The sequence below is a fragment of the Coregonus lavaretus genome, assembly GCF_964263955.1.
Source record: "Coregonus lavaretus genome assembly, chromosome: 1".
Lineage (NCBI taxonomy): Eukaryota > Metazoa > Chordata > Actinopteri > Salmoniformes > Salmonidae > Coregonus > Coregonus lavaretus.
The window spans coordinates 42,824,804-42,851,519 of NC_139988.1; the positions used below are offsets into that span (position 1 = coordinate 42,824,804).

The 26,716-nt window shown below is 44.2% G+C and overlaps 1 protein-coding gene across 2 annotated transcripts in view; it reads left to right on the forward strand.

Moving 5' to 3' along the window:
- Positions 1-879: 879 nt before the first annotated feature.
- LOC311129343 (cGMP-dependent protein kinase 1-like) overlaps positions 880-26,716 on the forward strand; it is a gene marked incomplete at both ends in the record, with an annotated part of 187,012 nt that continues 161,175 nt past the window's right edge. Inside the window, one exon of one of the 2 annotated variants that reach the window (XM_084161611.1) lies at positions 880-1,139. In XM_084161611.1, the coding sequence (XP_084017737.1) occupies positions 880-1,139 (260 nt within the window). Of the gene's footprint in view, positions 1,140-11,222; positions 11,528-26,716 lie in introns of those variants that run through there. The other variant, XM_084161612.1, reaches the window with a different exon arrangement.

The following is a 26,716-nucleotide window of genomic DNA, read 5'->3' on the forward strand; positions in this document are numbered from 1 at the left end:
AACAAAAACATATGTATAATTTCTAGGAACTCTACTTACCAGATATAAAGTTAATTGTGACTCCCCCTATCAAATAAAGGTCTGAATCCAACTTTTGTCCAAACCGCACCATATTCCTGCTGTGTAAACAGTAGATTACATGGTAGAAAGTCTTGAGTGAAGTGCTGTCTAACTCAGCAGGAATATGGTGCTGTTCGGACAAAAGTTGGATTCAGACGTTTATTTGATAGCGAGGGGCACATTTCATTCTACATCTGGTAAGTGGTATTCCTAGAGATTGTGAATATGCCTTTGTTGACAATACACTTTTTTTGGGTGAAGCCGGCTATATTGTGGTAGGGTTATTTTCTGTCGCCAGCCACCAGAACGATGCATCTCAGGGAGTCCAACCAATACACAGACTACCGATGTTGTGTCCCAAAGCTACAATATGTAGCTAGTATGACAGTCTAGGCTATGTTGGGGCGGTCAGTGATGCAAATTCGCGGTTCTGGTTATCATCTGGAGTTTACACCGAGTTTCTGTCCAGCATATGGCCTGCGTCTCCAAAGAGCAAGAGCTGCTGTATTGGTTTCTCAATGAAGGATCATCACTAGTTCCCTGGAGGGTCAGGGTATCTGTCTGTGGACCAGCAGCACAGCGTACCAGCGCTGCGGATCTATCAACCGCCTGCTCCGCTGTTTAAACACCGATTTAAATCCCCTCCTTTCAGCACCTTCCGAAACAAACACGTGGATTGCAAAGGGATCCTTCTCAATACGCACGGCGGAGCCCGTTTAACCATTGGAAACAACGGAATTCTGACCACAAGAAACTGTTTAGATATAGGAGTTGTGTTTTTCGAGTGTAAACAACGGTGAAGTTTCTGCAGATTTCAAAATGAGTGACCTGGAAGAGGACTTTGCCAATATTTTAATGTTGAAGGAGGAGAGGATACGGGACTTGGAGAGGCGTCTGGCGGACAGGGAGGACGAGATCCAAGAACTGAAGAGGAAACTGCACAAATGTCAGTCCGTTTTGCCCAGCGCTCAACTTATAGGACCGAGGACCAGGTCTCGGGCGCAAGGCATCTCCGCGGAGCCTCAAAACTACCAAGACCTGTCAAGACAAGCTTTCCGGAAATATGACAAGTCCGACTGGTAAGAGTTTAAACCTGGTGTTATTGGTGTCGAATTATTTAGGGTTTATATACAGCAAAACCAGTCTGTTTATCCATCGTGTGCAATTGACGACGTAGGCTATAGAAAACATATAGAACAAACATTTAGCCTAATGGTTTGGGTTGCATTTAGAGTACTTTAAACAGGTAGACATTAGTGTGATGTCAGCCCATTGAATGTCAATCATTCACAATGACAATAGGGCTGACTCCTAGTCCTTCTGTGGAGATGGAGACGCGCTTCCATGAATGGGGCAGTGCGAGCGCGTTCATTCTTGGGGTCGATGACGTAGCTCCAAGACAGGCTTCCAAGAGGAGTTTATGGATCCGATCCATCATTGCATTCCCACCGGAGGTAGCGTGGAGGAAGCACGATGCATTATTGGCTTTTAGTAGCTGGATGTTGAGCGCCCGAAGTGTACGTCTGAGGATATTTAATACTCCATTAGAAAAAGCTTTTTTTGACCATATGCTCTCCTCATCACCTTCCGTTGCACCTTTGTAGCTTCAGTGTTGGATGTTCTAAATTATTAGGGTTCATTCTTTGAAGGACCGACTCCCTTGGTCTGGTAACTGACTGAAATTTGATCACAGATGTCACGTCATGAAAGCAAACACAGAGGAAATGAATGGATACAGATCTGTTATTTTTTAAGGTAATGAACACCTCATCTGTAGGCCTAATCAGATTGATTCAATGCTATTCTGCCTAATGAGTTACTAAACACACTTCAGAAAAAGTATTTATCAAAAGATTCAAATAAATTCCTGATGATTTAACAATGGCAGTTCAACATACCAAAGTCATGCACAAATAACACCAAAATGGCCATTTACAGTATGTAGTGTGATCAATTAGTTTTCCTTTAACTCAACACAAGCCCATTCATAAAGTCTGCTTCACTGTTGATTTCACTGTAATTTCCATTTTACTTTTAAATATTTTTCCTGTGAGATTGACACAGCAATTCATCTTCCCTGACAGCTTTGTTCTCTGTGACTAACCCATATGGTATGGGTGGTGACCTTATCAAATGGCTGCTCACCCTACCCAGACAGACATTTACACACACACACACACACACACACACACACACACACACACACACACACACACACACACACACACACACAGGGTCTGGATTAGATTAGAAACTGAATCCACCGCACACACAGTAAAAGTCCAATATGAGCTGATTGTCAGGTAACTAGATAGCATTAAAATAACTATACAAGAAGAAGATTATAAGAGTGTTATTAATTATTCAGTGTTCTACTATTATGTCAGGCCATAATGCTCTGTCGGAAAAATAAGAATAACATGAATTTAGAAATGTTTCAAATTATGTTTTCATAACATGTAATCAGGCCTGCTGGTGTTCCATAGTGAGTCATGGGAGAATGCAGTGATTTTCAGAAGTTAGGAACTGGTGTCACGCGGATGAACAAAATCTTGATTTTAAAGATGAGTTCCATGATTTGCAAGACAGCTGGCTCCTTGCAATGTATGTCGGTTTAGCATGACGCCATCTGTCGGAAGACAATGTCATTATCCATAAAGAGTAATGTCATTAAAGTGAAAAATAATTCATTTCATGTCCTCTGGTATTTGTTCTCTTTCTATGGAAAATAATCCCTTTAGGGCTACTAGTACAGTGGTGGTCCAAGGCCACAGGCAGCTGATGAAAAGGATGGCATGTCTTTATTCCTGGTTAAAGAATGGGATGTGTGTCGTTATTTAACGGATCTGGTTGTGTACATGCTCGTGGCTCTGTTAGGGGTCAGAAACACTGAGACATAGTGACCTCCATTAGTGTCAGAACCAGGCACCAGCGGACAGCCTCCTGCTCATCGGATTACAGAGCCATGGAGCAATGGATCCTGTTCCTATTGATCGCCATAGGAAAGGGCTGAGCTGGAAGTATAGCGAGGTGAAATGTAAGCCTGTCACCAACACAGAGGTGGTTTGAAGGGCACAGAGAGGCTGGGAGGGATGGCGGGAAAGAAGGGGATGAGAGGAGGAAGATCAAAGGGAAATAATATTTAATGTGGAATGTAAATTTGGCCATAAAGTATATGGATGACACTCCTAGATGTAGCCAGAAGGAGTAGGGTGTAATTTTGGTTATTTTCTACTTATCTAGTTGTTGAAAGTTTACCTATTGACCTTCATTTGGGAGTGGAGGTGTACCTAATGGTTCATTGTCAGTAGATTTAAGTAATGCCCAGGGCCAGGATTTGATGTGATCAGTGCCCTACTCCCCACAAATGTAAAAGTATTGGTTTAAGCATGGGCTAGACTGAGTTTCCATCCACTACACTGTTTATACCAGTCCTTTTTAAATCCAGGAAAGGGAAGTATTGGGATGCAGAGCATGTTTTCCTGGTCATATCACTTGGTCAGGAAAAACTCCTGGACTTAGAATGCCTAGTAGGTCAGTAGGTTTGTGTAATGAGGTCTCCAGGGAAGTATTTTGTTTAATACTAATACTTTATCTCACGAATTACGTCTGAAGCTAAAAGGGAAATTAGTATAAACTTGCCTCTTAAACTGTTCCCCTTGCATAAGCAGAAGTGATTAGCATTCTCGTTTTACCAAATCATATATTATGTCAGAGTTTTATAAACTTTGTTGTCCCTAAAGCACCCACTAAAAGGTTCAGGCTCTTGATCTTCAAGCCAGCTCTCATTGACACACTATTACAGACAATATTAAATATCACTGTCACCGTATCATAGCCATGCTTACAGTGGGATAATAGAGCTGTAATAGCATTGTAAAAACAGCTGTAGAGTGGTTGGGCAACACAAACTCTCCTATCCAGACCTTTTGAAAACACATAGAAGGATCCTTCAGACAACACTTCTGGTTTGTGGTCACAGTTTGCTGTCTTCTGTCGCTTAGTTTAGCATGGCGCTTGCAACGCTAGGATAGTAGGTTTGATTCCCGGGACCACCCATATGTAAAATGTATGCACGCATGACTAAGTCGCTTTGGATAAAAGCGTCTGCTAAATGTCATATATTATTATTATTATGATATATATTACAGTTAAGCATGATTAGGGTCCGATAATGGGATTTCTCTAGATCACTGGTTTCTGAGTTTCATTGATCAAAAAGTGTGTGTGCGCCAGACATTGTGTTAGTCTTCAGATATTCTCTAACTGCTCACTCATTGGTATCACATAAAACCACAAGAGGGCAGTTTTGATCTTTTTTTCAAGTCATCATACTGTCTGGTGACTGGCTATGGTAGAATGGACAGAGCTACAGCACTTTCTTACCACATGTGATTCTAACCACTAACCCCAACCTTGACCTTAACCCTGACCCTACCTCTAAATTAAGAATAAAAAGCTCATATAGGCTACTTGCTTGTCATTAGTGACGATAATGCCACTGGCGTTTCTAGTGACGACTGTCCTTTGATCTTACAATATCACACATCACTGCATTTTGATTTAGCATAAAAGGTGCTTACAGACGAGCCGCGATAAGTGGCGAGGGTCTCAGACTTCAATTGGAGTAGGGCGGCAAAATGCAAGCAGTTTTGCAAGCGGCACGGTTCGTGGTGCTCACTACCGTGAGCGGTGTCGCTGGCTCGGTTCTTGTGGTCCAAAATATGAAATTAGCTGAAGTCTTGAGCGGTCACCGCGCATGGTTGACCAATGAGCAAAGTTCATCTTGTCAACCAATCAAACATTGTTTTAATGACACCATTCGAGCTGACAACAACTGGGGAAGGAGGGTGGGAAGGGTAAACTGGTTATCTTTGAAGATGGCAGACAAGGGAAAAGGGAAGAAACTGGAACATATTATGAATAAACATGAAGTGGGGGATTGTACAAACCTTCAGGAAGACTTGGTGAAGGAGAAGATGGTGGACAAGGGAAACAGAAGAAAAGTGAAATATGTCCTGAGTGATTATGAAATGGAGGTTTGCACAGAACTTCTGGAAGAGCTAGAGAAGGACATTGAAAATGACAAGAGTGAGGTTGAATCAATTGCAGTGGCAGGTGTAGTGATGACAGCCGAGAATGAATTGAGTGTAGAGGGAAGCAGGGGTAAGGAAGGTTGGCAACAAGTGTAAAAAGAGGGATACATGCCCTAGTAGCTCGGAGATGGAACCTGATGTGAGCCTGAAGTATGCGGTTGAGGACTGCCGAGTTTGGGACTTGTTCGAGGATGTAAAGGATGATTCTGGCCCAGTGGGAGTGAGATTGGTAGAGGGAGTGGATCCTTGCAGTTTGGCTGAAGAGTGGAAGACAGTGAGGAAGGAAAATTGAACAAAAAGGGCTAAAGTTGTTAATGAGTATAGGTTTTTGGTTGGAGTAAGTTTCACTAACAATGATGCTTTTTTGGGAGATCCGTTTGAAGTATCAAGGATGGTAAGGGATGCATTGGGAAAGGTGGAGTCTTCAGAGTGATCAGAAGTGGTTTTGTTTTGATTTCTTGTGTGTCGGAAGGAAAAGGCATTAAGAATCGACAAACTATTGACTTATGAAGTGGAGTGTTTAGATATTTTGTAGGAGAGCACCGTTAAAAGGTGGCATCTCTGACATTGCGTTGGATGTGGAGGCCTCGTGGTTTTCGAGGAGCATACCAGGAATAGTTAGAGCACGGTGTACGATATTGTAATTGTGATGGCAACCACGTTCCCAATTCCCCGGGGTACACGGTTAGGGTAAAAGAGTATGAAGTGGCAAGGGTCAGGGTCAGGGCTATGCAGCAGGTCTCCTACACTGAGGCACGTGAAATAGTTGAAGGAGCGAGGGGAGCTTAAGATATGACGGTTGATACTCCGCAGAGTGTGAAGATTCAGAGTGTTGTTCAACAGTTGAGGTAAACTGATATGCTGCTCATGAAGAAGGTGGATTTTATGGTGTTTATAGCGCATGTGATAAATTGGACTGCACAAACAAACAAAAGGTCAAAGAAACTGGACATAATAGTATCTGCGGCTGAAAGGTTTTTGGGTTTCCAGGACTTCACTGCCGAAACATTGCAAAGAATACTGTTCGAAGATGCTCTTCCGTCTCAGGGCCCAGAGCCTGTAGGGATGGGCATTGGCAGTTTAATCTGAATAAAGGAGTACATTGAGTTTAGTTTAGTTTATTTAGTTTAGTTATATTTTGTTAATTATTTGGACTGATATACAGCCAAAACAGTACGTGGTGGCATGCACCTATAGTATTTGTTTGTGGATCGCAGTAATAGCAAAGAAGAAGACCCCATACAGTAGGTGGCAGCAATACAACAATATGCGTAGTGTGCCATAAAACTTTCAAGAAGAAGAAGAAGAAGAAGAAGAAGACAACAACCGGGACCGCTGGTTTCTACACACGATAGGCAGATTTTCTTGCGGTTCAATTACCTATTACCGTGGCCCGTCTGTAAGCACCTAAACCCTCAGCTGCATTGACCTTCATCACTGATGTAATATCCTCTGGAAGAGACCAGTGAGTATAAGGCGATACAAGGTCTAATGAAGTTCAGTGGGTTTCAGATGCATCAATGGCATAACACTTGCCCATATTCATGACTCCAATTCCATTGCATTACATTGAGCCATTGGACGTCCCTTTTAGCCTTGTGAGGAAAATGCCCCGATGCGCCGACGCTGCCCAAATGCTCTGTTTAAACTCAAATACGCCTCAAACATGATACAGTTTTGGAAATATTTGGAATTTAACGTTCATATAAGCGAGAAATCATTTTTCAAATACAAAAGATACACTTTTGTTGCACCCTGCTGTATTTTCAAGAACATTGTCTCCAATCGAGACTACACCAGGTATACTGTAGTTAAGGAAATTAGGAGATGGGAAACTCCATTGGATTCGTATTAATGCCCATTGTGTACGTGGTCTGTATATTGTCAATGGGCCTCGCGGTGCATTCTGGGTACAATCCCACAAGGACTGCACCTCTTCAAGGAGTGAATGGAAGTCAATTGGGCACTAGAACAAGAAGCACAACATTACAAATATTTTCTAAGATCTACATATTTAACTTGTTCTTTGTAATATCGTGTAAAAAATAAGCAGTTTCTTGACTCATACCCTGACTTTCTACAAAGGATTTGGTGATGATCAGCTTAGCAACCGCGTGATGAAGCATGACAGCGTGAACGCGATTGGTCGACAGTCTACTGGTTTTGGCGTTATACGTTCCTCTCATTAGCCAAGGAGATTACTAATTTCTTAAAATATTTCTGACTACACTTCCTCCCCTCCATTTTCCTCTTCAAACATCCCAATGGAGCGTAACCATTGAGGTATGGAGTGTAACTGGGGAGGAAGTTTTGTACTTAGGCTGAGGGCTGTGTTTTAGAAAATTCTACCAGGTGCAACCAGGATGCAACTTTGCTAAACTGGATACAATAAGTGTATCTTTTGTATTTGAAAGATTATTTCTCACTGATGTGATCGTTAAATTCCAAAGGTTTCCAAAACCGCATCGACTGCGAGGATTATTAACGTTTTTAAACGTTAAAACAGAGCGTCAGGATTGTAGTTCATTGATCCAACTGTGGTCCATACGTTCAATTGAGAACTCATTGGTTGGGTATATCCGCCTTGAGTTCTCAAGAGCTAGCATAACACAAGTTGACACCACAGCTCAGAGTGAAAAACACTGTAGATTAGATGAGGAATGTGCTGGTCATTACCTCACCAGAGGGATACAGTGACCTCCCACTCAGAGGGTCACCATCATCATCATCCTCCTCATCACCCTTCATCCCTCAGCCTTTATTTGGTGTATTTGAATCGTCCTTTTACTTGTGAAAGTAAGAACAGCCTTGACATGACTTATGTTTTAAGTGTAACAATGACTCAATAATCCATGCTTTCTGGGAATGATATCAATTCCAAAAGTTATGGGCGGAGCTAGAAAGTTGGCTGTCAAAAGTATTACAATGTAAACTTACTTTTAATCTGTCTGTCTGCATATTTCAAGACATATAATATGGGGCTGTAGTGATATACCCAATGGGCTGGACGATTCTCTTCTCATCACTCATCTAGAAAAAAACGTATACTAAAAACATGGAAATCAATCAATCCGCCATCATTAACACAATGTCAAAATCTAATGATTTATTAGTTAAATATTTAAATAGCATGGGCGACTGAGAAAAACAAATTGGTATAATTTAAGGCCATGTGGCAAACAATAATGCAGGCACTAGGGATGGGGGTGTGAGCATGCTGGTCTGGGCAGATGAGATGTTTGTGTGTGTCTTTGTTTGTGTGTGTCTGTAAATTGCTGTTCATGTACGTATGTTTCTATCTGGTGTAAAAAAAAAGAAGCATTACATTTAGCATTTTAATCATTTAGCTAGCCTGAGTGGGGTTTCTTAAGAGAGAAAAAACTATAGAGGGAGGTTATCTTCTGCACTGTTGAACCAATCCAGTAAATGTGGAAGAGGATTTGATTTGATTTATTAGGATCCCCATTAGCCGATGCCAATGGCGACAGCTAGTCTTACTGGGGTCCGACACATAACGAAAAAGACATTACAGACAAAATACTTTACAATTTACATAGATAAAAACATTAACTTGTAGTGTGTGTGTGTGTGTGTGCATCTATCAGTTACACATACATGTCACTACATTCAGTGCCTTCGGAAAGTATTCAGACCCCTTGACTTTTTTCACATTTTGTTAGGTTACAGCCTTATTCTAAAATGGATTAAATAGTTTTTTTCCCTCATCAATCTACACACCATACCCCATAATGACAAAGCAAAAACAGGTTTGTTGGATTTTTTCCTAATTTATAAATTACAAAAACTACTGAAGTATCACATTTACGTAAGTATTCAGACCCTTTACTCAGTACTTTGTTCAAGCCCCATTCTGAGGTCCTGAGCACTCTGGAGCAGGTTTTCATGAAGGATCTCTCTGTACTTTGCTCCGTTCATCTTTTCCTCGATCCTGACTAGTCTCCCAGTCCCTGCCGCTGAAAAACATCCGCACAGCATGATGCGGCCACCACCATGCTTCACCGTAGGGATGGTGCCAGGTTTCCTCCAGACTTAACACTTGGCATTCAGGCCAAAGTGTTTATTCTGGGTTTCATCAGACCAGAGAATCTTGTTTCTCATGGTCTGTTAGTCTTTAGGTACCTTTTGGCAAACTCCAAGCGCGCTGTCATGTGCCTTTTACTGAGGAGTGGCTTCCGTCTGGCCACTCTACCATAAAGGCCTGATTGGTGGAGTGCAGCAGAGATGGTTGTCCTTCTGGAAGGTTCTCCCATCTCCACAGAGGAACTATAGATCTCTATCAGAGTGACCATCGGGTTCTTGGTCACCTCCCCCGATTGCTCAGTTTGGCCAGGCGGCCAGCTCTAAAAGAGTCTTGGTGGTTCCAAACTTCTTCCATTTAAGAATGATGGAGGCCATTGTGTTCTTGGGGACCTTCAATGCTGCAGACATTTTTTGGTACCCTTCCCCAGATCTGTGCCTCGACACAATTCTGTCTCGGAGCTCTACTGACAATTCCTTCGACCTCATGGCTTGGTTTTTGCTCTGACATGCACTGTCAACTGTGGGACCTTATATAGACAGGTGTGTGCCTTTCCAAATCATGTCCAATCAATTTAATTTACCACAGGTGGACTCCAATCAAGTTGTAAAAACATCTCAAGGATGATCAATGGAAACAGGATGCACCTGAGCTCAATTTCGAGTCTCATAGCAAGGGGTCTGAACACTTATGTAAATAAGGTATTTCTGTTTTTTATTTTTAATACATTTGCAAACATTTCGAAAAACCTGTTTTCGCTTTGTCATTATGGTGTATTGTCTGTAGATTGCTGAGGATTTGTATTTAATCAATTTTAGATTAAGGCTGTAAAGTAACAAAATGTGGAAAAAGTCAAGGGGTCTGAATACTTCCCGAAGGCACTGTACGCACAACAAGTAGAGATGGAGTGTGGTCTTGTTAGTGTCCAAAAGCGGACGTCGCTTCACAGTCTCTCTTTCCATTTCCCCTGAAAACCGGATGCATCCGGTTGTTTTCCAACCCGCATATCACAGTCATAGAAAGCACATTTTTACCTCAATAAGTAGCTATCATCAAAGTCAGTGCTAGTAAGAAAAGACAAGTGCAAGTGTTAGTTCATCAGAGCCTTCTATTACAAATAAAGGGCTCTGGGCTTGAGATGCAAAACCAATTTATGTGCAAATAGTGAAGTAGCTTTCTGTTATTTTACCTGGAGTGTAATTACATTTTGGGTTTTGTAATAGCATTGATCCGGATATGCAGCTTGGTCTGCTTTGTTCATAAGCAATCCAAATCTGACTATAATGAAGTGCAAGCATGATTGATGGTCTGTCTGTGTGAGCCAGTAATATAGTTGCAGTATTATGATCTGAATTATGCCATTAAACCATGCTATGACACATAGCTTTGATCTTATCAACACACACACACACAGACATAGACCAATAAGACAAAAACCAAGAAAAGCATTTTTTTTTGCCATGTATGCTACATGGCCCTATGCAGTGTCTCATTACTCACACCTCTTAAAAAATATCTCCCTGTATTTTAACGCCAGCTCAACCTTAGCTAAACTCAACTTTGGGCATTGTTATTTTCAGTAGTGTCTGGGGTGCCTAGTCCAGTTGCCCTGTGTTTTCTTCTCATAGGATTGACGGCATTGTACCTTCCTGTAGTCGCCGTTCTCCCCTCGCGCTCTCTCAGGGTCGCAGCCTGACGCACTCGGGTAGGACTGGCCTGCCTCATCACTGACACTCTCAGCCAGAGAGAGAAAGACTAACTTTACATTTCCAGAGACTGCGGTGCTCTCGGGGGTTCATCTTGACAGTCGCCTCATCCACTGTATTTGCTTATTTAGATATTCAGCACCCGTTGTCAACGGAGATCAAGCCGTTTGGAAATCAAGAAGGACTGGAGGGAGGATATTATGTTAAAAGCTGTTAATGCGGGATAAAGTTTTCAGTAAGGGCGGAAAAGGAATACGCTACAGTATCGACTGGATAGCTTTGGATAAAGGTTTGTGAAGTCCCCTTGATGTCGGGATGAACATGGGTACATTGCGCGACCTCCAATACGCGATTCAGGAGAAGATTGAGGAGCTGCGGCAACGGGACGCGCTCATTGACGAGCTAGAACTGGAGCTTGACCAGAAAGACGAGCTAATACAAAAACTACAGAACGAGCTGGATAAATACCGGTCTGTTATCAAACCGGCCACCCAACAGGTCGTCAAACAAACCGAGCTGCACGAGCACCAGCGGACTAAGAGACAGGCGATATCTGCGGAACCCACCGCCTTCGACATTCAGGATCTTAGCCATGTCAGGCTGCCTTTCTACCCCAAAAGTCCACAGTAAGTGTACAGTTACAACAGGGGTGCCTGTTTCTGCATTACTGTGTTTCTGCATTACATATTTTGACGTTATGTGAAACAGCCTGTGGCTGGGTTTATCCATTGTGCATTATTCTAAGTGTGCGTTATTCCTCACAGGTGCATATGGCGCATCAGGTGTGAGACCTGTCAGACTCATATTATCAATATTTCATCTAGGATCAGTCAGTATGTGTAATATAATGTATTTTGCATTTTCTCAGCTTCTTCTGAAAGTGATATCACACTTGGTATGCATCAATGCAAGTAAATATTTTGGAGCACAAGTGTATTTTCAAATATTAATTGTTCTAATGATAAGGCTTTGCTGTACCGTAATTTGTTGAGCGCAGCTTCATTAGTGTCATGCTTGCACTATTAATACAGCAAAAACTGCTTGTTTCTAACCTAAACAGTTCAAAAGACACACACACAGCTCTTGCTTTCTTCACACATGCAATATGCACCAGTGGCGGTCGGTGCTGTTTAAGATTAGGGAGGACGCTAATTGTTTTAGGAGCATGGTCTTATTTCTATTGCAGCATATTGGATGACTGTCATTCATATTCCATTCACCCAGCTCAGTATAACATCGATAGGTTTAGGCTGCTACATTTACATTTACATTTAAGTCATTTAGCAGACACTCTTATCCAGAGCGACTTACAAATTTGTGCATTCAACTTAGGATAGCCAGTGGGACAACCACTCCCTTTTCCCCCTTTTTATGGGGGGGGGGGGGGGGGGGGGGGGGGTAGAAGGATTACTGTTATACTATTCCAGGTATTCCTTAAAGAGGTAGGGTTTCAAGTGTCTCCAGAAGGTGGTCAGTGACTCCGCTGTCCTGGCGTCTTGGGGGAGATTGTTCCACCATTGGGGTGCCAGAGCAGCGAATAGCTTTGACTGGGCTGAGTGGGAACTGTGCTTCCGTAGAGGTAGGGGGGCTAGCAGGCCAGAGGTGGATGAACGTAGTGCCCTCGTTTGGGTGTAGGGTCTGATCAGAGCCTGAAAGTAAGGAGGTGCCGTTCCCCTCACAGCTCCGTAGGCAAGCACCATGGTCCTGTAGCTCAGTTGGTAGAGCATGGCGCTTGCAACGCCAGGGTTGTGGGTTCATTTCCCACGGGGGGCCAGTATTAAAATGTATGCACTCACTAACTGTAAGTCGCTCTGGATAAGAGCGTCTGCTAAATGACTAAAATGTAAATGTAGTAGATGCGAGCCTCAACAGGAAGCCAGTGGAGTGTGCGGAGGAGCGGGGTGACATGAGAGAACTTGGGAAGGTTGAACACCAGACGGGCTGCAGCGTTCTGGATAAATTCTAGGGGTTTAATGGCACAGGCAGGGAGCCCAGCCAACAGCGAGTTGCAGTAATCCATACGGGAGATGACAAGTGCCTGGATTAGTACCTGTGCCGCTTTCTGTGTAAGGTAGGGTCGAACTCTACGAATGTTGGAGAGCATGAACCTGCAGGATCGGGTAACCGCTTTGATGTTAGCGGAGAACGACAGGGTGTTGTCCAGGGTCACGCCAAGGTTCTTTGCACTCTCGGAGGAGGACACAATGGAGTTGTCAACCGTGATGGCGAGATCATGGAGCGGGCAGTCATTCCCCGGGAGGAAGAGCAGCTCCGTCTTGCCGAGGTTCAGCTTGAGGTGGTGATCCGACATCCAAACTGATATGTCTACCAGACATGCAGAGATGCGATTCGCCACCTGGTTATCAGAAGGGTTAAAGGAGAAATGTAATTGTGTGTTGTCTGCGTAGCAATGATAGGAGAGACCATGTGAGGATATGACAGAGCCAAGTGACTTGGTGTATAGAGAGAATAGGAGAGGGCCTAGAACTGAGCCCTGGGGGACACCAGTGGTGAGAGTACATGGTGCGGAGTCAGATTCTCGCCACGCCACCTGGTAGGAGCAACCTGTCAGGTAGGACGCAATCCAAGAGTGAGCAGTGCCGGAGATGTCCAATTCGGAGAGGGTGGAGAGGAGGATCTGATGGTTCACAGTATCAAAGGCAGCAGATAGGTCTAGAAGGATAAGTGCAAAATAGAGAGAGCTAGATTTAGCAGTGCGGAGAGCCTCTGTGACACAGAGAAGAGCAGTCTCAGTTGAATGACCAGTCTTGAACCTGACTGGTTTGGATCAAGAAGGTCATTCTGAGAGAGATAGCAGGAGAGTTGGCTAGAGATGGCACGCTCAAGAGTTTTTTAGAGAAAAGAATAAGGGATACTGGTCTGTAGTTGTTGACATCGGAGGGATCGAGTGTAGGTTTTTGAGGAGGGGTGCAACTCTCGCTCTCTTGAAGACGGAAGGGACATAGCCAGCGGTCAAGGATGAGTTGATGAGCGAGGTGAGGTAAGGGATAAGGTATCCAGAAATGGTCTGGAGGAGAGAGTAGGGGATAGGGTCAAGCGGGCAGGTTGTTGGGCGGCCGGCCGTCACAAGTCGCAAGATTTCATCTGGAGAGAGATGGGAGAAAGAAGTCAAAGCAGGACTAGCGGTGTCATTTTACTTAATAAATGAGGATCGGATGTCGTCAACCTTCTTTTCAAAATGGTTGACGAAGTTATCCACAGAGAGGGAGGAGGGAGGGGGAGGAGGAGGATTCTGCAAGGAGGAGAAGGTGGCAAAGAGCTTCCTAGGGTTAGAGGCAGAGGCTTGAAATTTAGAGTAGTAGAAAGTGGCTTTAGCAGCAGAAACAGAGGAAGAAAATGTAGAGAGGAGGGAGTGAAAAGATGACAGGTCCACAGGGAGTCTAGTTTTCCTCCATTTCGGCTGCCCGGAGCCCTGTTCTGTGAGCTCGCAATGAGTCGTTAAGCCACGGAGCAGGAGGGGAGGACCGAGCCGGCCGGGAGGATAGGGGACATAGAGAGTCAAAAGATGCAGAAAGGGAGGAGAGGAGGGTTGAGGAGGCAGAATCAGGAGATTGGAGGGAGAAGGATTTAGCAGAGGGAAGAGATGATAGGACTGAAGAAGAGAGAGTAGCGGGAGAGAGAGAGCGAAGGTTGCGACGGCACATTACCATCTGAGTAGGGGCAGTGAGATTAGTAGAAGAACAGCATCTAGTAAAGATGAGGTCAAGCATATTGCCTGCCTTGTGAGTAGGGGTGGACGGTGAGAGGGTGAGGTCAAAAGAGGAAAGGAGTGGAAAGAAGGAGGCAGAGAGAAATAAAACATCATACAACATTTTCCTCTATATCCATCATGAGGTTGCTACAACCTAGCCTAGGAATTCAAGTTTACAATGTAGGTGCACAGATCGAGATACATTTTTGAATAATCAAGGTGACAGACAGTGACACATTTAATACCGCCTTGCACACTCTTGCCTGCATCTAGCTGATCTAGGGCGTAATCATTAGTCCAAACAGTTGCAAACAAGAGTTTATATTGGACAAATTCAGTTATGTTGATTCCCATTTCGTTCCATTTGCTTCCGTTTAAGAAACATTTGTCAACAGAATTGGCGGAATGAATACACCCCTGATCACCTGCAGACACAGTTCACTTTCATAGCAGCCACATACAAATGGCATGATCACTTTGCTCGTTTTATCATTCCTTCTTGAATCCACGTGCTATCCTCCTCTCACCTTTTCCCTTCACTTGTGGACTTCAGTGCACAACACAACAGCTGTCTGTGACCAGGCGAAAAAGCTTTCCAAGCTATGCCTTCATATCATAACCACTAACCGCTACACACAGCCTACATCAGTGTCACCATATTAGCTAACGTCATAGTCAACATAGCTACTAGAACTAACGCGTTAGTAAACCTGCTACAATCATGCATTACAGTGTGCAGCAAGCAGTTTAGCAGGGCCCCGGTGGCAATAAGTCAATAAAACCAAAAGCTTACCTTGACTTGGAAGAGTTCCAGTGTTGGATAGCCATAGCCAGCTAGCTAACATAGCATCCCTCTCTGTTTGAGCCGGGTGTTTGAGTAGGCTAAACTAGCTAGCTGTATTCGCTATCTAAGTAAGTGAACGTGAAAGTGAAAAAAACACTCTCTCTCTCTCTCTCTCTCTCTCTCTCTCTCTCGCTTCTCCTTTATTTTTGAAGAAATTAACTTGTTCAAAACTGTTAAACTATTGTCTTTCTCTCTCTTTGAGTCAACTACTCACCACATGTTATGCACTGCAGTGCTAGCTAGCTGTAGCTTATGCTTTCAGGACTAGATTCATTATCTGATCCTTTGATTGGGTGGACAACATGTCAGTTCATGCTGCAAGAGCTCTGATAGTTTGGAGGATGTATTCCGGAAGTTGTCATGATTAGTGTGTAAGTCTATGGAAGGGGGTGAGAACCATGAGCCTCCTAGGTTTTGTATTGAAGTCAATGTACCCAGAGGAGGGCATTCCGGCTATACCATGGTGCTACCCCAGAGAGTGCTGTTGAGGCTACTGGAGAACTTGGCTACTGTAGAACTTGGCTACAAGGCTACTTGTAAAACATTGTGTTTTAATAAATTATTTTGTGACGTGAATATATTTAATAAAGTTTTAACTATAAAATGATAACTTTTTTAATGTTTCACAATTTAAAAAAAAAATGAAATTCACTGAGGACTATGGTCCTCCCCTTCCTTCTCTGAGTAGCCTCCACTGATATGCACATATGCAATCAACATTCACCCCCCTCTCTCTCTCTGTTTCTCTGTTTCTCTCTCTTTCTCTCTTTTGCCACCAAACTTGTGTGTGGTCTCATGGATTTAGAGACACATTCCCAGTGGTGTAAAGTACTTAAGTAAAAATACTTTGAAGTGCTACTGAAGTAGTTTTTATGGGTATCTGTACTTTACTGTACATTTGTATTTTTGAAAATGTTTACTTCTACTCCACAAGATTCTTGAACCAGATACATTTAGACTTTTACTTAAGTAGTATTTTACTGGGTGGCTTTCACTTTTACTTGAGAGTCATTTTCTATTAAGGTATCTTTACTTTTACTCAAGTATGACAATTGAGTACTTTTTCCACCCATGCACATTCCGCACCTTATGTTGCACTTGAAGGTGTTTGTCTAACGTGTCACTCAAAATCAATACACACCTCAAGGTGGATGAGAAACATTGGATACTTGTCTCTGGAAATCAAACCCTGAACAAAAAGGGGTATTGATGCTATACTTATTTACTGTCTATACAAAATTGAGTTGAGGTTTAATTTATTTAAAAAGCCTTGAAGTCACTGTAATAAAGCCTGTCCCTTTAAGACCTCAGTGATTACATCATAGCTATCACAAGCTGGCAGAGTATTTAGTTCATTACCAAATGCAGCTCGCCACCTACTGCTGTGAACATAAATCTCAGTTTTGGACATTCTTTTCTTTCTGACCAATTTATTCACCACTGTGCGTGAATACCAGAACTGTAAGTAAGGTATATGTAAAAATGTAAAAATGTAAAATGTATATGTTTTCCCCCTGTTTTACTGACGAAGTTGTCAATAATTAAATAATATTTTTGTCATTTTTACAGCTTTATGTATATTGTTGTAATGCTAGCTATCTAACACTGTTAGCTACATTTTCGCGTGTTATTGTTAGCTGGTTAGTCTGATGTTGCTAGCTACTTGTATTTTCGTTTCAGTCATTGGATTATTATAACTGATGAGAGCTGTATATATTGTTTTGTTATTGCTAAATGAATGTGCTTTATCTTAGTATTTATGCCATTGTATCCATCTTGAGGCCCTCCTCAAGATGGACCTAGATGACCCGATGAGCAGTCACAGACACCTAAACAAGCGGTATAAGTGTATGAAGTGCTCCTGGCCCACCTGAAACTACAGAGTGCAGTCCAGCTCACTAAGGCCTACATGCACGACCCGAGACCTTACACTGCTGCCTTACAAGCCCTGAAGGACAAGTACGGTCAGCCCTGCCAACTCGTCCAGTGTGAGCTAGCCACCATCCTAAACTCCCCTGCCATCAGGTTCGGAGATGCAGAAGCCTTCGATACCTTTGTCCTGTCTATCCACTCACTGTTAGGCATGCTCAGGACACTTGTGGGGCAGAACGGCTATGAGCTCGGTTGTGGATCCCACGTCGACCTGCTCTTGAGTAAGATGCAGAGCTACAGGGATGAATTCGTCGAGTACTGCTTCGATCGCGGCATCCTCAGGACTGGCACGGACCAGACGTATACACTACACCACTTAGTAGCCTGGTTGCAGAAGAAGTCCCAGGCTAAGTGCAGATCAAGCAGAGCTGCAGCCCTCTATGAATTTGATATGCCTAAGCCATTCATGAAAGACCACCGTGCCTTCACAAGACAGAAGGAGAAATCTGCTTCAATCCTCTTCAACGCAAGTGAAGATCCAAACTCCAAGGAGCCTGCTGAATCAAAGGATAAACCAAACCCCACTGTGACAATAAAGAATACTTTCTCAACTAATGTGAAGCATTCAAGAAGCTGAACACAGGACAGCTCGTCAAGTGGATAATGGATGGAAAAAGGTGTTGGAAGTGCGGACGATCCCACAAAGCTGAAGCTTGCACCCTCAGATGACCTTGCAATACATGTAAAGAGCAGCACCTAACAATCCTTCAGGATGCCATACAGGAAAGCCAGAAAAGTGTGTTCATGGTGAGTGTCCCTACGACCAAGGTGTACCTGGACAGACCCAACTGGTCGGTGAAAGTAATGTTGAAGGTCGTGAAGATCTTATTTCACAATGGAGACCGAGCCATGGAGACATACACCGTGCTCGACGATGGCTCGGAGCGAGGCTAAACCTCACTTCTGAGCCTGAGACCCTCACCCTCAGGACAGTTCGACAAGACGTTGTGCAACTGCAAGGTGCCTCAGTTACCTTTGATGTGTCCCACCTGCTCAAACCTTTAGAGAAGTATCGGATACGTCAGGCATTCACCATAGACAACCTAGGCCTTGCCGAACACTCCTTCCAAGTAGCAGCTCTCCAAAGGCGATACGACCACCTGCGTAAACTGCCTTTGCCACCGGTGGACCAAGCTCAACCTCTGCTGCTGATTGGTTCAGACATGCCTCACCTCCTGATACCCATACAGCCAGTGTGTACAGGCCCACATGGTGGACCCATTGCTGTCCACACCGAACTCAGCTGGTCCCTGCAAGGCCCTACTAACTTTGCCCACACCAGCTGAACAACAGTGCCTGCTCACCATTTCTGTTTTGCTTTCCGCCGAGCTCTTCTGAAACGTGGAGCGAATTTGGCAGATCGATACCCTTCCCTATGTGAGTGAGAAGCTGGCGACTTGCTTGAAACAAGACCAGTAAGCCATGATGCTTCTCCAGACGCCACCTCTAGGATAGAAGTTGATGACGTTGCTTCGTCGAGTCGACGATGAAACTCTCCATGCTCCAAAGGAAGCTGTACTGCCAAGCCTCCGTGGCACAGAGCGAAGACTCCCCAAAGACCCAAAACGCGCTGAGGTGTACTGCCAGGAGATCATGAAGCTGCAGACAGCAGGCTATGTGTCACTGGTGCCACCCGAGGTGGCTGAACAATCTACTGAGTCCTGGTGTATAACCCACCATATTGTGCATCACAATGGAAAGGATAGGATTGTGTTTAACTGCTCATTCCAGCATAAAGGACAGTCGCTCAAGGACCTTCTCCTCCATAGACCAACATTGGGATCGTCTCTGCTCCAAACCTACAATGAGGAATATCTACAGTGTGCTCGCCCGTGAATACGACCCGCTAGGCTACATAGATCCTTTCACAACATGAGCCAAGGTACTCGTTCAGGACCTGTGGAAAGAAGAGATAGGTTGGGATAACCCCATTCAGCCTCAGATCCTGCTAGACAGATGGCTAGTCTGGGAACAAGATATTCCTGACCTTATCCAGATGGAACTCCCCAGGACTTACACACCACCATATGCTGACAAACCAAAGTCGACCAGAGAATGCCACATATTCTGTGATGCATCAGAGAGAGCATATGGCTATGTTGCCTACATGCAGATTGTGGATGACCAGAAGCAGGTACACATTTCCTTCGTTCTGGCCAAGTCTCACGTTGCGCCAAGAAGCAGCTGTCAATGCCACGCTTGGAGCTGAGTGCTGCACTCACTGGGGCTCAGCTGGCCAGTGTCCTCCAAGCAGAACTCACCCTGCCCATCGGAAAAGTCATCCTCTGGGCCGATTCCACCACAGTTCTTCATTGGCTCAAGTCAGAAACGTGTAAATACAAGGTCTTAATAGGAACTCGTGCTGCAGAGATTCAGAACCTTACGGATGTTGCCAACTGGAGGTATGTGAATACCGCAAACAACCCGGCGGATGACATCACTCGGGGCAAGACCTTGAAAGAGCTGGCCCAACCACATCAAGGGCACCAAGGCCCGGAGTTCCTCTAATACTCAGAAGATCAGTGGCCTTCAATGCCTTCTGCTGACCCGGAGCCTGATGTCGGCAAACTGAATAAATCAGCCTTCTGCGGACATGTCTGTCAGTTACAGTCCTCAGCTCCCAGATATCAGCAAGTTTGATAAATGGAAAAAAGACCTCGTGAAGGCAACAACTAGATCAAATCAAATTGTATTGGTCACATACACATATTTAGCAGATGTTATTGCGGGTGTAGCGAAATGCTTTTATTTCTAGCTCCAACAGTGCAGTAATATCTAACAATTCACAACAATACACAAATCTAAAAGGAAAATAATGGAATTAAGAAATATATAAATATTAGGACAAACAATGTCAGAGTGGCATTGACTAAATACAGTAGAATAGAAAACAGTATGTACATATGAGATGAGTAAAGCAGTATGTAAACATTATTAAAGTGACTAGTGTTCTAATTTTAAAGTGGCCAGTGATTCCATGTCTATGTATAAAGGGCAGCAGCCTCTAAGGTGCAGGGTTGAGTAGCCTGGTGGTAGCCGCCTGGTGATGGCTATTTAACAGTCTGATGGCCTTGAGATAGCAGCTGTTTTTCAGTCTCTCAGTCCCAGCTTTGATGCACCTGTACTGACCTTGCCTTCTGGATGATAGCGGGGTGAACAGGCCGTGGCTCGGGTGGTTGATCTCTTTGATGATCTTTTTGGCCTTCCTTTGACATCGGGTGCTGTAGGTGTCCTGGAGGGCAGGCAGTGTGCTCCCGGTGATGCGTTGGACAGACTGTACCACCCTCGGGTGCAGTTGCCGTACCAGGCGGTGATACAGCCTGACAGGATGCTCTAAATTGTGCATCTGTAAACGTTTCTGAGGGTCTTAGGGGCCAAGCCGAATTTCATCAGCCTCCTTCTTCACCACACTGTCTGTGTAGGTGGACCATTTCAGATTGTCAGTGATGTGTACGCTGAGGAACTTGAAGCTTTCCACCTTCTCCACTGCGGTCCTGTCTGTGGATAGGGGCGTGCTCCCACTGCTGTTTCTTGAAGTCCACGATCAGCACCTTCGTTTTGTTGAAGTTGAGAGAGAGGTTATTTTCCTGGCCCCACTTTGCCAGGGCCCTCACCTCCTCCCTGTAGGCTGTCTGGTCATTGTTGGTAATCAGGCCTACTACTGTTGTGTCGTCTGCAAACTTGATGATTGAGTTGGAGGCATGCGTGGCCACGCAGTCATGGGTGAACAGGGAATAGAGGAGGGGACTGAGCACTCACCTGTGGGGCCCCTGTGTTGAGGAACAGTGAAGTGGAGGTGCTGTTTCCTACCTTCACCACCTGGGGGTGGCCCGTCAGGAAGTCCAGGACCCAGTTGCACAGGACGGGGTTCAGACCCAGGGCCCTGAGCTTAATGATGAGCTTGGAGGGTACTATGTTGTTGAAGGCTGAGCTATAGTCAATGTTATGATAATTTGTGATACAAGATTCATTAATGTATGTAGAACGCATAAGCTGTATGTGGGACAGAGGACAAGTACAAGCCATGTGTTGTGTCGGTCACGGAGGGGAGGTCAGAAGGTCAGTGTGCCAAGATAGATTGGTGGCCACTGTTGAACAGTGAGTGACAGAATAACAACAAAAAAATCCAGAAAAACGCATGTCAAAAATGTTATAAATTGATCTGCATTTTAATGAGGGAAATAAGTATTTGACCCCCTCTCAATCAGAAAGATTTCTGGCTCCCAGGTGTCTTTTATACAGGTAACGAGCTGAGATTAGGAGCACACTCTTAAAGGGTGTGCTCCTAATCTCAGCTTGTTACCTGTATAAAAGACATCTGTCCACAGAAGCAATCAATCAGATTCCAAACTCTCCACCATGGCCAAGACCAAAGAGCTCTCCAAGGATGTCAGGGACAAGATTGTAGACCTACACAAGGCTGGAATGGGCTACAAGACCATCGCCAAGCAGCTTGGTGAGAAGGTGACAACAGTTGGTGCGATTATTCTCAAATGGAAGAAACACAAAATAACTGTCAATCTCCCTCGGCCTGGGGCTCCATGCAAGATCTCACCTCGTGGAGTTGCAATGATCATGAGAACGGTGAGGAATCAGCCCAGAACTACACGGGAGGATCTTGTCAATTATCTCAAGGCAGCTGGGACCACAGTCACCAAGAAAACAATTGGTAACACACTACGCCGTGAAGGACTGAAATCCTGCAGCGCCTGCAAGGTCTCCCTGCTCAAGAAAGCACATATACATGCCCGTCTGAAGTTTGCCAATGAACATCTGAATGATTCAGAGGAGAACTGGGTGAAAGTGTTGTGGTCAGATGAGACCAAAATTGAGCTCTTTGGCATCAACTCAACTCGCCATGTTTGGAGGAGGAGGAATGCTGCCTATGACCCCAAGAACACCATACCCACCGTCAAACATGGAGGTGGAAACATTATGCTTTGGGGGTGTTTTTCTGCTAAGGGGACAGGACAACTTCACCGCATCAAAGAGACGATGGACAGGGCCATGTACCGTCAAATCTTGGGTGAGAACCTCCTTCCATCAGCCAGGGCATTGAAAATGGGTTGTGGATGGGTATTCCAGCATGACAATGACCCAAAACACACGGCCAAAGCAACAAAGGAGTGGCTCAAGAAGAAGCACATTAAGATCCTGGAGTGGACTAGCCAGTCTCCAGACCTTAATCCCATAGAAAATCTGTGGAGGGAGCTGAAGGTTCGAGTTGCCAAACGTTAGGCTCAAAACCTTAATGACTTGGAGAAGATCTGCAAAGAGGAGTGGGACAAAATCCCTCCTGAGATTTGTGCAAACCTGGTGGCCAACTACAAGAAACATCTGACCTCTGTGATTGCCAACAATGGTTTTGCCACCAAGTATTAAGTCATGTTTTGCAGAGGGGTCAAATACTTATTTCCCTCATTAAAATGCGAATCAATTTATAACATTTTTGACATGTGTTTTTCTGGATTTTTTTGTTGTTATTCTGTCTCTCACTGTTCAAATAAACCTACCATTAAAATTATAGACTGATCATGTCTTTGTCACTGGGCAAACTTACAAAATCAGCAGGGGATCAAATACTTTTTTCCCTCACTGTAGGTGTTCCTCTTGTCCAGATGGGATAGAGTAGTGTGCAGTGTGATGGCGATTGCATCGTCTGTAGATCTATTTGGGCTGTAAGCAAATTGAAGTGGGTCTAGGGTGTCAGGTAAGGTAGAGGTGATATGATCCTTAACTAGCTTCTCAAAGCACTTCATGATGACAGAAGTGAGTGCTACGGGGCGATAGTCATTTAGTTCAGTTACCTTTGCTTTCTTGGGTACAGGAACAATGGTGGACATCTTGAAGCAAGTGGGGACAGCAGACTGGGATAGGGAGAGATTGAATACGTCCGTAAACACTCCAGCCAGCATGTTCTGAGGACGCAGCTAGGGATGTCGTCTGGGCCGGCAGCCTTGCAAGGGTTAACACACTTAAATATCTTACTCACGTCGGCCACAGAGAACGAGAGCCCACAGACCTTGGGAGCGGGCCACATCGGTGGCACTGTATTATCCTCAAAGCGGGCGAAGAAGGTGTTTAGCTTGTCTTGGAGCAAGACGTCGGTGTCCGCGCCGTGGCTGGTTTTCCCTTTGTAATCCATGATTGTCTGCCCTGCCACATACGTCTCGTGTCTGAGCCGTTGAATTGCGACTCCACTTTGTTTCCGTACTGACGTTTTGCCTGTTTGATTGCCCTATGGAGGGAATAACTACACTGTTTGTATTTGACCATATTCCCAGTCACCTTGCCATGGTTAAATGTGGTGGTTCGCACTTTAAGTTTTGTGCGAATGCTGCCATCTGTCCACGGTTTCTGGTTTGGGTAGGTTATAGTAGTCACCGTGGGAACAACATCCACTATACACTTTCTGATGAACTCCGTCACAGTGTCCGTGTAAGCGTCAATGAAAAAGAGAAACCAGCACACTGCTCTTGCCAGTAGTACTGTTGATTAAGCTTATGTATTGGCCTATCAGCCTTCGTCAGAGGGTTTAGAAAATAGTTTTTTGAAAAGAGTTGGCCTTTAAAATGCTGAGGTATATTACTGGTCCTGTTCTTTCTCTCCCAGCTTTATCCCTTATCTTTCAAACTGGATTAGTCCTCTGGAATGTGTCTTGGTCTCTCTCATGTAGGATCTTAATTTGACTCACCCCGTTGCAGGAGAACTTTCCTGCAATTCAGGAAATGTATAACTTGCAGTGCATTTGAGATTTTAAAAGGCTTCTGAATCTGTAATTTCCACTTTGACATATCAACCCCTACAAAAATGGCCATTAATTATAATCCAGATAATAATTCACATTCCCTGTTGCTGCAGGATTATTTTCCTGCTGTAGCAAACTGGCTCCAATTAAGATCCTACAGTTGAAGTCGGAAGTTTACATACACCTTAGCCAAATACATTTAAACTCAGTTTTTCACAATTCCTGACATTTAATCCTAGTAAAAATTCCCTGTCTTAGGTCAGTTAGGATAACCACTTTATTTTAAGAATGTGAAATGTCAGAATAACAGTAGAGAGAATGATTTATTTCAGTTTTTATTTCTTTCATCACATTCCCAGTGGGTCAGAAGTTTACATACATTCAATTAATATTTGGTAGCATTGCCTTTAAATTGTTTTACTTGGGTCAAACGTTTCGGGTAGCCTTCCACAAGCTTCCCACAATAAGTTGGGTGAATTTTGGCCCATTCCTCCTGGCAGAGCTGGTGTAACTGAGTCAGGTTTGTAGGCCTCCTTGCTCGCACACGCTTTTTCAGTTCTGCACACACATTTTCTATAGGATTGAGGTCAGGGCTTTGTGATGGCACGCCAATACCTTGACTTTGTTGTCCTTAAGCCATTTTGACACAACTTTGGAAGTATGCTTGGGGTCATTGTCCATTTGGAAGACCTATTTGCAACCAAACTTTAACTTCCTGACTGATGTCTTGAGATGTTGCTTCAATATATCCACATCATTTTCCTTCCTCATGATGCCATCTATTTTGTGAAGTGCACCAGTCCCTCCTGCAGCAAAGCACCCCCACAGCATGATGCTGCCACCCCCGTGCTTCACGGTTGGGATGGTGTTCTTCGGCTTGCAAGCAACCCCCTTTTTCCTCCAAACATAATGATGGTCATTATGGCCAAACAGTTTTATTTTTGTTTCATCAGACCAGAGGACATTTCTCCAAAAAGTAAGATTTTTGTCCCCATGTGCAGTTGCAAACCGTAGTCTGGCTTTTTTTTGGCAGTTTTGGAGCAATGGCTTCTTCCTTGCTGAGTGGCCTTTCAGGTTATGTCGATATAGGACTCGTTTTACTGTGGATATACAGTGGGGGGGAAAAGTATTTAGTCATCCACCAATTGTGCATGTTCTCCCACTTAAAAAGGTGAGAGAGGCCTGTAATTTTCATCATAGGTACACGTCAACTATGACAGACAAATTGAGGAAAAAAAATCCAGAAAATCACATTGTAGGATTTTTAATGAATTTATTTGCAAATTATGGTGGAAAATAAGTATTTGGTCACTTACAAACAAGCAAGATTTCTGGCTCTCACAGACCTGTAACTTATTCTTTAAGAGGCTCCTCTGTCCCCCACTCGTTACCTCTATTAATGGCACCTGTTTGAACTTGTTATCAGTATAAAAGACACCTGTCCACAACCTCAAACAGTCACACTCCAAACTCCACTATGGCCAAGACCAAAGAGCTGTCAAAGGACACCAGAAACAAAATTGTAGACCTGCACCAGGCTGGGAAGACTGAATCTGCAATAGGTAAGCAGCTTGGTTTGAAGAAATCAACTGTGGGAGCAATTATTAGGAAATGGAAGACATACAAGACCACTGATAATCTCCCTCAATCTGGGGCTCCACGCAAGATCTCACCCCGTGGGGTCAAAATGATCACAAGAACGGTGAGCAAAAATCCCAGAACCACACGGGGGGACCTAGTGAATGACCTGCAGAGAGCTGGGACCAAAGTAACAAAGCCTACCATCAGTAACACACTACGCCGCCAGGGACTCAAATCCTGCAGTGCCAGACGTGTCCCCCTGCTTAAGCCAGTACATGTCCAGGCCCGTCTGAAGTTTGCTAGAGTGCATTTGGATGATCCAGAATAGGATTGGGAGAATGTCATATGGTCAGATGAAACCAAAATAGAACTTTTTGGTAAAAACTCAACTCGTCGTGTTTGGAGGACAAAGAATGCTGAGTTGCATCCAAAGAACACCATACCTACTGTGAAGCATGGGGCTGGAAACATCATGCTTTGGGGCTGTTTTTCTGCAAAGTGACCAGGACGACTGATCCGTGTAAAGGAAAGAATGAATGGGGCCATGTATCGTGAGATTTTGAGTGAAAACCTCCTTCCATCAGCAAGGGCATTGAAGATGAAACGTGGCTGGGTCTTTCAGCATGACAATGATCCCAAACACACCGCCGGGCAACGAAGGAGTGGCTTCGTAAGAAGCATTTCAAGGTCCTGGAGTGGCCTAGCCAGTCTCCAGATCTCAACCCCATAGACATTCTTTGGAGGGAGTTGAAAGTCCGTGTTGCCCAGCGACAGCCCCAAAACATCACTGCTCTAGAGGAGATCTGCATGGAGGAATGGGCCAAAATACCAGCAACCGTGTGTGAAATCCTTGTGAAGACTTACAGAAAATGTTTGACCTGTGTCATTGCCAACAAAGGGTGTATAACAAAGTATTGAGAAACTTTTGTTATTGACCAAATACTTTCTTCCCACCATAATTTGCAAATAATTTCATTACAAATCCTACAATGTGATTT